We start from the raw sequence: 13,101 nt of genomic DNA, 5'->3' as shown, positions 1-13,101 counted from the left end.
TCACTTTAGGAATAACTGTTTAAATGTTCAAAAGTACAGTACATGATTGTTAAAAAGTACACAAGAACGAAAGAGCATTAAAAGTAATGCGAATATATCGGCCTAAATCATGATTGAACAGTTAAGGTAAATTGTCATGATTTTTAGAGTACATTGAAATAATAATCTGTATTTTTTAAAACTATGTTTCATACACTGTGCTATGTTAACAATCGTTTTTATTCTAGGCCTTGAGATGTCTGAACATTCTCAGGGAGATGGAGAGATTCCGAGTCCCAGTGGTAGTGATGAACAAACTACCTGGACAGGCCTAGAGGGAGAAGAAGATTGCAATAGTAACAGTAGTTCAAGTACAAGCAATATAGAAAACCTTGATGAAGAATGTGCCTTAGAAAAATACAGTGCTAAATTTGAAACAGAAAATTCATCTGAAGAAATTAACGACACCAACTTGAACCTGGACCTGGTAGAACAAATGGATAGGTGCATTACCCTGGAAAACGAAACTGAACAGGACTCTGATGAAATAGTTGAGGTTGTGACCGCTTTAACAGATTTCAAAACCAACTCTGAACATCAGGTACCTGCAGATTTGTATACACAAAAAAACAACAATTAGAAGAAGAAACAAATACTTAACTTAATAAGAACAAAATGTGGTGAATCTACCAAAATTGAATTACACCCTCCTAAACAAAAGTAAATATAACCTTGCCGATATGGCTATGTATTACGATTCCACTGTCTTAACTGTTCGGCCACTCACTCTCAAGGGCCTTGTACTTGATTAAACTACACATTTGAATTCATTAATACTATACTAAATATCTACATTATATAAAGTTACTTGATATTATCTTTCAGCTACAACTTGCTAAAGGTGACAAAATAAAGGTGCTAAATAAAACAAACCCTGATTGGTGGTGGGCTGAGTTGAAAGGTCAAGTTGGTTATGTACCCGTCCGCTACATCAACTGTTCTTCGTCTGTTGGAATTGAACGGCTAAGGTGGCAGGATGATGAGTATTTTAATAGTTATGCAAATTTAGTGAGTTTTCCAAAACATATTTTCTTTTATTATTTCTTCACTAAGATGTACAGATACATCCAAAGACATAGACATAACACACATTCAGTGAAGGATGGTACCAACAGGTTAAAACGGCCCTGTCCCAATAGCACACATTCAGTGAAGGATGGGGCCAACAGGTTAAAACGGCCCTGTCCCAATAGCACACATTCAGTGAAGGATGGGACCAACAGGTTAAAATGGCCCAGTCCCAATAGCACACATTCAGTGAAGGATGGGACCAACAGGTTAAAACGGCCCTGTCCCAATAGCACACATTCAGTGAAGGATGGGACCAACAGGTTAAAATGGCCAGTCCCAATAGCACACATTCAGTGAAGGATGGGACCAACAGGTTAAAAAGGCCCTGTCCCAATAGCACACATTCAGTGAAGGATGGTACCAACAGGTTAAAACGGCCCTGTCCCAATAGCAAAATTTGACATTTATCGTCATTATACCAGTATACTATGTTGTAACACTAGTTCTTGTTCAGATCACTAAAGTTTAGCATTGCTGGGCCAGTATGACCTAGATGGTAAGCTGTCTGGGAATATTGGGTGCTCTAATTATAGACCTACAGTACTGTATTCAGAGAGTGATATGACATCATGGTGAGGATATCAGACTTTCATTTGAAGGCATTGGTTTGAGCCTAAATAATGGTCTCCATAATGTGCTGATCATGGTCTTATAAGTGATGCCCTCTGGGAGAACAGTCTTGTTCTGAAGAAATGAATTAATTTGATGTCGTTTTCATGACTGTCTACTATTTCGTTGATTATGTTAATAAATGTTAATGTTGTTATCTATGTTTAAATTTCTCATAGAAATTGCATCATGAAATGCTTCAGGATTCTGTTCGAACAAAAGCGTACCAAACTGTTATTGAGAACAATGCTAACTGGATAAAAGGAAAAGTATGTTTTTATTAAAAAACACATTGCGAACTAATGATGCAGTAGTCGTATTCACCATTCACATTTAGGCTAAAGGAAACACTTTTAATTAAAAAAATCTATCTAAGTGAATAAAAGGGATATACTTAAATAGATATTAAGGTAAGTGAAATACGTAATATTTAAGGGAAATATCTCAGTGTGATAGGTGGATACGGCCACTGGGTTTTAAGAAACCAGCTGTCTTTTGTATTTATAAATACCTGTACGATATCATTATCAAGCTTGGCACTAAATTGTTTAAGTAACCATTGAACAAGTTTGATTTAGTAAATTTACTGAATAGAAATCATTGTTTTGAATGCACAAAATGTTAATCTGTCATTAGATTTTATCTTGAAATTGTAATTCTATATTACTGTAGGTTGTGTTAGATATTGGATGTGGTACTGGTATATTAAGTATGTTTTGTGCTAAACAAGGAGGTGCTTCTAAGGTACAGTATATATATGATCAATGGTTTTAAATTTGTAGCGTATAATACAAATAGTCTCTATGCGCTGTGGACTTAGATATTACACTTTTCAACTACATGCTTCTCCCCTAAGGGTCATTTCAGTGCAGCCACTGTAAGGTGCTCTCTCATCTGTCCACGAAACAGTGAGTGTGAACTAGTACACCGGGGTATTCCCCTACTCGTCTCTACTAGTTTTTTTAAAGTGCACATGAGCTAGATATGTACACTGGACCTATAGTTTATAGTCTTTATCCGAGAAGACTCGTTCTACCACCAGAACCATGGAGTGAGTGAGCCTTGAACCCTTGCCAATGTTATGGATGGATTACGGTTCCACTGTCTTAACAGATCGGCCCCTCACTAACTATATGACTGATTTTTTCTGTTTTCTAAACTATACCCTAAACCAATACATTATATTAAACAAAAAGTTGTGTATATGTTTCATGTAATTATTCTAGGTGCAATTTTTATTAATGTGATACTTTTAAATATAGATTTTGATATACAACTTTTAAAAATGTACAGTATGTTCTGTCTAAAGAAGAAGATGTATAATTTGTCTTGAAACCAAAAAAAAAAGCCAATATTTGACTTATTTTTTACTTATTTTAATTTTTCATCATTGCTGAAATGAAATGCTGTTGATAAAATGTAGAAAGTGTAATTATTTTATTTTTTTGGTTTAGGTTTACGGTGTAGAGGCAAGCAATATTGCCTCCTATGCCAATGACCTTGTACAACGAAATAACCTTGAAGACCGCATTACCATCATTCAGGGCAAAGTGGAGGAAATCGAACTGCCTGAACAAGTAGACATCATTGTATCAGAGTGGATGGGTACGTTGTTGATTGTGAGTATGATTCCACTAATACAATCTATTTAATTGCATTTCAGTACTAAAACATTAGCAAACTTTCTTTTTCACATGGCTCCATTATCAATTCAAAAAGTCATTCTGGCACAGAATGACTTTTGGACTCAATAGTCACATACTTCAGTTAATAATACTATCTTAAATTAAAACATTGCAACCTTTTGTTTTCATGATGCCGGCCACTAGACACTGTGACTATTAAGTCAAAAAGTCATTCTTGTGCAGAATGACTGTTGGATATAGCTATGTAGATGCTTTCCACATCATAAAAATAAAAGGCCACTTTTATCCCAAATAAAACAAGAAATATTTCTTACAAAAAACGCTGCTCGCTTATTGAAAAATATTTTTTATTTCAACTGTTTATCATTTTATTGTCACATAATAGTTATTTTACCTGAAAAAAATGTAATTTAAAGCAACAAATACTTGTCTGTCTGTCTGTCAGACAATGGTTTTTGGGTTTCTTTTCTTTTTTTATATGTGAATAAATATTATTTTTTTGTTACAGAAGTGAATACTCAATTTCTGTCACTTTAGTTAATTGTATTGCTAAGGTCAAATCTGGGGGTCACTTCATCACCCTACTGTAGATATTTCAATTGTGAAGTATCCTATTACAAACACAAACTTTAATGGACTGTTTCGATAATAATTCAATGAATATCTGACAGTGAATATACCAGAAATGCTTAGGGATTTGTAATTTTAGCATGCATGACATGTCCTAATAGACTCTTTCCCAGACGTTTTTTGGGTCTACTGTAGCAGCTGGAATCAATAAATCATAGTGGAGTTTCCATTTTCACAAAACTGTCTGTCCTTAGAACTATAACTGCTGCTTGCTTTAGCTTCTGATTGAGTAGTCCTAATGGGACGTAGCGGGCTAGAGCAGCAGCGTGAAAAATCTAAATAGCACTGAAGTTAGTACAATATACAGGTAGAGAGCTGAGTACACTAATAAATACTGGTGAAAGTCGTTGCACTACCTGTCCATTTAAGCATCATCTTATATTAATTGAAATAGTTAATAAAATGAGGAAAATGACATTCAATATGTTATGCTTTAAAAGTGTATTAGACAAAAAAAAATAGAGCTTCTTGTAGTATTGAGAATCTGATGAATAGAAATGGCGTATATCTAAAAGTCTTTTTCTACAAATTGTTTTTTTGTTTGCAGTTTGAGTTGATGATTGAATCAGTTATAGTAGCACGAAATAGGTGGCTTGCTTCACATGGGGTTATGTGGCCATCAATTGCGAAGTTATTCCTTGTGCCATGCAAAGCAAATACAGAATATAGTAGCAAAATAGACTTCTGGCGCACGGTTTATGGCTTTGACTTCACGCCATTAATGTAAGTAATAGTGTGGGGAAACTAAACAGCATTGCATGCTAGACTATAAACTACATTTCTTGGCCTAATGAATGTTTTTTCACATACCTACTACAAGGGGCCACTCACAACCTGATATTTCTACAATCTATATTATAATAGCTCCAATATGTTACTCACTCTTCTTCTAGCCCGACCGATGTAGCACCTTTTAATTCCTCTTTATTGTTAAAGCTATTTTTAACTGTAAATTGATGCGTTTATTAGACCAATTTCTTGCTGATATTAATCCAATGAATGGGCACCATCAAGTTAATTTTTGGTCAATTTTTTTTAATAGTTTTTTTCACCCATTTCCCCAAATGATTTGCCCTTCAACTTCGTTTTCTTTATTTATAACGTTTGATTAGATTATGTAAACAGCTGTTTGTTAAACTAGTAAAAAGACAGACTTTAGACTAGACAGTGAGATCAATGCCACACAGCTGGCCGGAACACATTCGAGAATAATGATGAGTAAACTCATTAAATGACCAGACATGTTGTAATATCGCAGGTGGTCCGGTCGTATCGCAGGTGGTCGTGTCATATCTGTCATTTATCCCATAATTAATTGACCTTTAGCCACTGGGTTTATCAAAGCTATATAATACACTCCATAGTGGATAAAGCCAGTAAATTTCTCTCCGGTTTTGTTATTTGTTTGTTTTTGTATAAAAATGTATAGGTTTAATATATATAACTTTATTTCAAACAATCATAACACCATACCGTTTGTAATATTCGTAGCCAAGAGGCTAAAATGCAGTTACAAAAGTATAAAAATATATCTAAAAAAAGAGCTATACATTAAAAATTAATTTGCAAATTATCTAAATATTCTCATTAAAATTAATAGAACTTGTTTTAAAATTCATATAGTAGAAATAAGTAGTATTATTAGCAAGCCGTCTGCAGCCGTTATTATTAAACTTTGTAATTTTTATTTCAGAAAAACAAATTAGATTTTATATATTGATTTACTAACGTTGTCTTGCATACCTTATTTTAATTGCAGACCGGTGGCAAAGGATCGATTTTTTGGCAGGCCGATATTTAATCATTTAATTGATGCAGATGATATGTTGTCCAACATGGCAGTTATACTTGAATTTGACATGAAAGAGGTCAAAGTTAGTGAACTTGAGGTATATAAATGTTTGTTTAATACTTGAAGACTTGGGATTGGTGTGGTACCATTACCACATGAACTCATGTATTGTAATGTAAAGACAAACACAGTGTAATTGTGTAAATTCGCACAGACTGCGTTATTATGTTGTCATCAAGGCACGTAAAGAACCGAGACAATTTTACATTGATGTAACACAAAACTGCTTTCAGACGTTTTAATTCAATAAAAAATAAGATAATATATTATTGGTCCACCATGGAAATTCATTTTCTAAATGGCATACATACAAAAATACATATAAAAAGTTACAGATATATACAAACATATACAGACAATAAATTAAAAAAACATACATACAAAGCACATAAATTGCTTGTCTCTCTTGTACCCCTTTCACACCAAAACTCTGGAGTGTCTCCGGAGACACCCCGGGGTTTATGACCATTCAAAACGTCGAGAAACTCCGGAGATACCCCTTTCACACCAACCTAGCAACTCCGGGGTTTATAAAATAAAATTGTAAATGTCGCCCTCTATTTTGTTTGTTTACATAGCGACGATCATTACTTTCAAAGTCTCAGAAGTAATATAATGTTTTAATGATACTACTTATTATTTTTTAACCTGCTCTATATGTTGTACAAATATTTAAAGTATTTTGAAATAAAACTAAAGCAATGAGTGATCGTGTGAGGATGACCTTTTGACACGAAACACTCCGGAGTTTGATGTTGGTACCTTTCACACCAAAACACCGGGGTGTCCCCGCAGTTCGCTCTCCAGAGAATGTTCAGCTGTTCAACCCCGCAGTTTTAAACTCCGGAGTTGCTTGATTTTACCTTTCACACCAAACAGCGGGACGTCAACTCCAGTTTTGCTTTTGGTGTGAAAGGGGTATTGGACAATGCAGATTTCAATTGAAATCAATCTATCAATGAGAGCCTGATGTACTCATAATAAGGATGGTTAGCAAATAATGAATGATATTTTTGTACCAGTTGGGCTAAACTTTTTCTAAAGCTCTGTCTACACTCTCAAACTAGTGTGATATAGTAGTGATATGATTAAATATGGTAGTGATATGACATCATCATGTTCATATATGGGCAAATAAAGTTTTATAGCGTAGACAGAGATTTATAGATGTGAATCTAACATTGATGAAGGTATTCATTTCAATTTTTTTCAGAAGAGTAAATGTGAATTCAGATTTGTTGTTAAAAAGTCTGGAACATTTCATGGATTTGGATCATGGTTTGCAGTTGATTTCTGCTCACAAGATGACGAAAATGCTGAAGATGTTGTACTAGACACAGGACCAGACAAGCCGTAAGACTCATCTTATACAAAGATATTATGTCCCGATAATCACAAGAGCTTCCACATAGTGATCTGTCTCTCTCTCTCTCTCTCAAGTGTATACATTGTGGCACATTCAAGCAAATTCAGACAAAAGTTGCATAGGTAGTTTTGTATAGACAGCCACAAACAATGAAAGGCTGAAAAATCACAATTTTTTTTTTGTTACGGAAAATGATAGAATCAGTATTTAATTACATTACTTTGGTGTTTTTCTATTTTGAGACAAATAAATGCAGGAATTTTTGTGTTGTCAGTTGGTTAAAAAATTGTGTATGATTTTCATAAAACCTATAATGTTTTATGCTTAAATTGAAAATGTTCTCATGGGTTTTTTTTAATCAAAAAAATGAAACACAATAGTTAACAGTTAATGAACAAAGGTGCGAAGTTTAATTGAAATACAACAATTAGAATACCCCTTTACTAAGACGTTAACTTAAACACCCTGGTTTTTTTTGTACTTGTCATTTCCTTTTAGTTAACTTTAAAGCATTTTTCTCAAAACACTGATTGTAACAACCAAAACCTTAGACTGATATCTCTGGAAATAAACATGGTATCAAGATATTTATTCAGTATTTTAAATCTTGGATTATGTAGTTTTACATATTTTTGAAAATCTCAATTTGAAAATTCCAACTTATGTCTGATTTCGCTTGAGTGTGCCACAATTTATGATTTATGATCTACTATGCAACACACTTTGCACATCGGCATAGGCCATGCACTGGAAAAGTGTCATTGTTTACTATATACATGCTGATATTCAACATTTGTTTGGATATACAGTATATATTTATATCCTTTATGGTTTTCGCCATGCTTTTTTTTTATTTAGACTCGGATATCATTTTCCCAATTTGAAACCTCTGTAATTGTAACTTTAACTCAACAGTTCTTTTCAGAACTAATATACGTGGTGTACCGCAAACTTTGTATCAACTTTACATTGCCTACAATTTTTTAATGCACTCCAAATTCTCTGACGTGATAACCAAAATTGTCCAAGATTTATCCATTAAATTTTGTGATACAAATTTGAATGTTCTGTATCTTCACAACAAAGTTATTTTTAATGGTTATATCACATGTGACATTGTCTTATGATACAGCCATAATGCATAGAAATATATCATGGAGTTTATCAATGAGAACTAGAAGAATAGAATCCACTATTCAAACACTACTGTAAGGTAATACATTTTATATTTTATTTTTTCTTTTAGAACAACCCATTGGAAACAAGACATGTTCGTAATGGATGACCCTTGTAAAGTTCAAGAAGGTGATATAATAGAGGGCGCTGTAACTATTACTAGGAATCCTGATTGGAGACGTCATCTTAGAGTTACGTTCTCGTTTACAATTCAGTATAAGATTTCTGGTTTCCAACAGGTAAGAGTGGCCATTTTTAATTTATAATTTTACAACAAACCATATATCAAACATTCTATTTAAAAATGTATTGTCCCCCAAAACATTAAAAATAATATGAATAAAGTAATTTAAAATAAAAATAATTTAAATTTTTTTTTAACTTGAAACCCATTTAATTCCAGACAGTATTGACAACTAATACCCTTTTCACATCTGCAAAATGTAACAAGTTGTAACCAAGTTTGCATTGTGTGAAGACAATTATGTGGAAAATCTCCCAGGATTTCACAGGGGTCCTGTCACACTGATGAGAGGCTGCATTTCTGTGTTGCCCTGGTATTAAACTGACTAATCACAGTAATCAAAAGCACGCAACTATACTTTCCTCCCAAGATTTCACAAGGTGCGCGTATGCATAGGAAACGTGTATAATTCTGGAGATCAAACAATTTATGCAGATGTGAATAGGGTAGAAGTCTGTTTACACCATTTTTAATTGAGTGTCAATTTATTCTTTGCAAAAGCCCAGATTTAACTGAAATTTACATCCACATCCACCAGTATATTGTATATTTTATTCTGCATCTGAACTTCATTTATCAATATTACTCGTATTACTTTTTTTTAAGGTATTTGAAAAACTATTTTTACTATGGCGTTGATGATCATTTGTGAATGCTGGAAAGCAGTTCTTCTGTTGTACATTAAGTTACATAGAATGTAGACGGCACATTTTCTTCTCCTCTAAGGGGTCCCACCAAACAGGCTGAACGGACCAGTACACCGGAGTAACCCCCTACTAAATTGAAAAATGAACTGGGTTTTTTAGAGTGCACACGATCCAGATGTGTACACTGGACCTCCAGTTTTTTTAAAGTATTAGTGCATAGCAATTTTTAAGATGGTCAGTTAGTAAGTGATCGATTAATTTATCAATCTATTTTGCAATCTATTGAAATATTTATTAAAAGAGGTGAATATTAATATAATTATTAGAGTGTTATTGAATGATTTATTAAATTGTTGATTGATTGATTAATTAAGTGATGGAATGATTGAGTGATTGATTGAATGATTGGTTGAGTGATTGATTGAATGATTGATTGAGTGATTGATTGAATGATTGGTTGAGTGATTGATTGAATAATTGATTGATTGAATGATTGATTTATTGAGTGATTGACTGGTTGAGATATTGATTGATTGAATGAATGATTGATTGAATGAATGATTGACTGAATAATTGATTGATTGATTGATTGAGTGATTGAATGAATGATTGGTTGAGTGATTGATTGAAGAATTGACTGAATAATTGATTGAGTGATTGATTGATTGATTGGTTAAGTGATTGACTGGTTAAGTGATTGATTGAGTTAATTAATGATTGGTTGAATGATTGATTGAATGATTGGTTTAATGGTTGATTGGTTGAGTGATTGATTGGTTGAGTAATTGATTGAATGATTGGTTGAATGATTGATTGGTTGAGTAATTGATTGAATGATTGGTTGAATGATTGATTGGTTGAGTAATTGATTGAATGATTGATTGAATGATTGATTGTTTGACAGATTGAATGACAGTGGTATCATATGAATCTTGTTTTTAGATTTATAGCATAAAAAATAGGGAGATTTTACAACCTTACGAATACAATAACGAAAACGAAAATGATGTTTTGCATGGCAACAAAAACGAAAAGAGTTGCAAAAAAATATATATTTATTACTAGAAGTGAATATATTTTATTAGAATGTTGAATAATCTGCATGTTAGTAAAATGAGGTTAAGTTATCATGCAGTTAAATGTCACCATCCAAAAATCATCCTATCCCATAATAACAATCACAGGGTGGGTCAGGATGAAAGTGGTGAATATGACATTATGTGTTATATGAACCCTTTCTCAATTCACATGATTTGTATATTTTTAATATCATGTACACTATTGATATATTTTAACTTTATTGAAGAAATCATTTTAATGTTAGTTTACAGTCTAATGTATAATTTAATATCTATTACTTTAACATATAATAATATCTAATATTCTTATATATCTTTTTTGTAGTATGTATGTATTAGATGTTTATTATATTTTTTATTTGACTGCTATAGAAATATTCTGTTTATCATAAGTTTTCATCCTAAATTGTTTGGGTATCTCCAAGTTAACATTTCAGCTATTATAAGATACATAAAACTTTCCTGTGAAATAGTGGTACTTTTGAGGAACATTTTTTGGGTCCTGAATGTGCCCCCTTTAATGAAGGTTCAAGAGTTCTACTGTATAATCAATTGCTGTGGAGAAACAGAACAATTTTCATTTACAAACCCCTGTTGTTTTTCAATGGTGCTATAAAAACAATAATGATTGTGGTAATTATTTAAATTAATTTATTTAAATTAATTAACACTAATGAAAGAAGATGTAAAGGCAATCAGTATTAATACAATTGACATGATGTGCAAAAATAAGTTTAAAAAAAAAAGTATTACCTAAAAATAGTCAATGATGGGGTGCATTGGCTAAATGCATCACATGGGAAAAACAGTAATTTTAATTATAGATTTATTTTATTTGTATGCAAAGCATTGATTATTCATTCATTCAATGTTTTAAAATATAAATGTAAATTTAGGTTCAAAAGAAATAGTGTCAGATAGCATACTAACCTTGTGAACCTAAGAGAAGAAGGTCGTTTGGACCTTAGGGTAGAGAGGGATATTAGTTAACACAATGTGTAATTAGTATAGATGTAATGAGTAATAGTTGTTAGGATATAGATAGGAAATTAAAATATACCAAGTAAACTATATACCTGTTTTTGGTTTTGTATCTTACTATCTTGATTCCCACTAGGACGTAACGCAACGCAAGCAAGTTGACCAATGACAACCGACATTTTGAATAATCAATCGCTTGTGATTAGTCAAATCACTTACATTGCGTTACGTCCTTTCGTTGCATCTCTAGTGGGAACCAAGCATTAGGTGGATAATATGATGGAGCTTTGAATTTCCAATGACCTAGTACTTACACATACTGTGGATAGGATTCAAGAAACCCCCCCCCCCCCCACCCCACCCTAAATTTTGGAAATGAATGAAGCAGCTCAAATACTCAGTGTGTCATTTTTATGCCCTGGACCCCTCTACAGTATTTAAAAATCCTGGATCTGTCCCTGATATTGTACAATCTAGAATCCCCCAAAATTGTTTCAAGAACTCAAGTAAAGAAACATTCCCAAGTAATGGGTAACGACAAACAAATATGTACGTCCTTGTGCAAATATAGAGCTACTTATCATTGTCTGACAGCAATGAGTAGGGTATTGAGAATAAAAAAAAAAAAAAGACATATTAAACACATATGTATACCATAAAAAAAACACATTGTTTTGTAATTATTAATGTGAAAAGTATCTTCTGTGTGTTTGATGTGTTATAATATCCTCAAATTGTTGAATAATTTCAGTACAAAAGTACAAAGAGTTGCATGGAACCCAAATATGGTGAAATGGTATGGCAAAGAATGTGAAACTAAACCCACTAAATAGCACACATCCCTAGAAATTCACCTTCCGGATCCACCCTTGAAATGTTGACACAAACGATTTGGGATCAAACAACAAAAACGATTTTCTAAATACTGTATACAGTATTACGTACAGTACTTGTAAGCCAGCTTCAATTTAAAAAATCCAACAAGAAATATTTTCCTCACTTTTGCAACATGGTACACAGTTTATTTCTGCAAACTTGCAACGCGATAATTTCACATTGTATGATCACTTTCAAAATACCTGATTACCTTTAGCAATCCCCTTTGGAAGGTCGCGGAAAGCTGCCAACTGTTTAACAACCCCCTGCACGACTATTTACGCACACTTACCTATCGGCACCAATATACTTAAGAAAGCACTCACTAGTAAACCTACTTACATCACCATAAAAATTTAATCATTGCTTACTAATAAATTGTCAACATTCAATGTGTGTAATACTCTTGGGTATAAAATCATATTTTAATATAGAATTAAACCAATTCAACATTAGAAACTTGCTGTTACTTTAATTGCTTGCTTCTTTCGTTGGCCACAGTTTGCAATGTTTGCTAACAAATAAGGCTCATCATTCTCTGTATATTCATTGTTTTATCTTTACTTTACTATTTCATTGCATTTGATGCACTCATAACATAGTACCATAAAACCTAAAAAATAAGCCCACTATCTCAAAAAGAAGCCCATGTGGTTTGCAAAAATAAAAAATCCCATTTCAAAGCTGTAGTATGGGCTTCTTTTCAATAAATGTATGATTGTTATCATACAGTATCAATATATGACCTAACAACTCTTCTCAACGCTCAAGCCTCATATATTTATTCCACATGGTACTTTGAACATCCTATTGTAGTAGCAATTCACAGCATTCATTTAAAAAGAAGCCATCCAAGAGTCCTAAAATAAGAAACCCATGGGCTTC

General features: G+C 32.9%; 1 protein-coding gene across 1 annotated transcript; it reads left to right on the top strand.

The window, feature by feature from the left end:
* Positions 1–48: 48 nt before the first annotated feature.
* LOC140040844 (protein arginine N-methyltransferase 2-like) lies at positions 49–11,671 on the top strand. The gene is made up of 11 exons (XM_072087085.1): positions 49–126; positions 228–580; positions 865–1,047; positions 1,899–1,988; positions 2,392–2,463; positions 3,174–3,338; positions 4,543–4,718; positions 5,755–5,884; positions 7,061–7,200; positions 8,460–8,628; positions 9,240–11,671. The coding sequence occupies exons 2-11, from the start codon at positions 236–238 to the stop codon at positions 9,270–9,272; spliced, it is 1,503 nt and encodes a 500-aa protein (XP_071943186.1). The 5' UTR covers positions 49–126; positions 228–235; the 3' UTR covers positions 9,273–11,671.
* Positions 11,672–13,101: the final 1,430 nt, after the last annotated feature.

Source organism: Antedon mediterranea, chromosome 2 (assembly GCF_964355755.1).
Source record: "Antedon mediterranea chromosome 2, ecAntMedi1.1, whole genome shotgun sequence".
In the NCBI taxonomy this organism is placed as follows: domain Eukaryota; kingdom Metazoa; phylum Echinodermata; class Crinoidea; order Comatulida; family Antedonidae; genus Antedon; species Antedon mediterranea.
The sequence above is the reverse complement of the archived record's forward strand: the minus strand, read 5'-3'. Positions and strand labels throughout refer to the sequence as shown.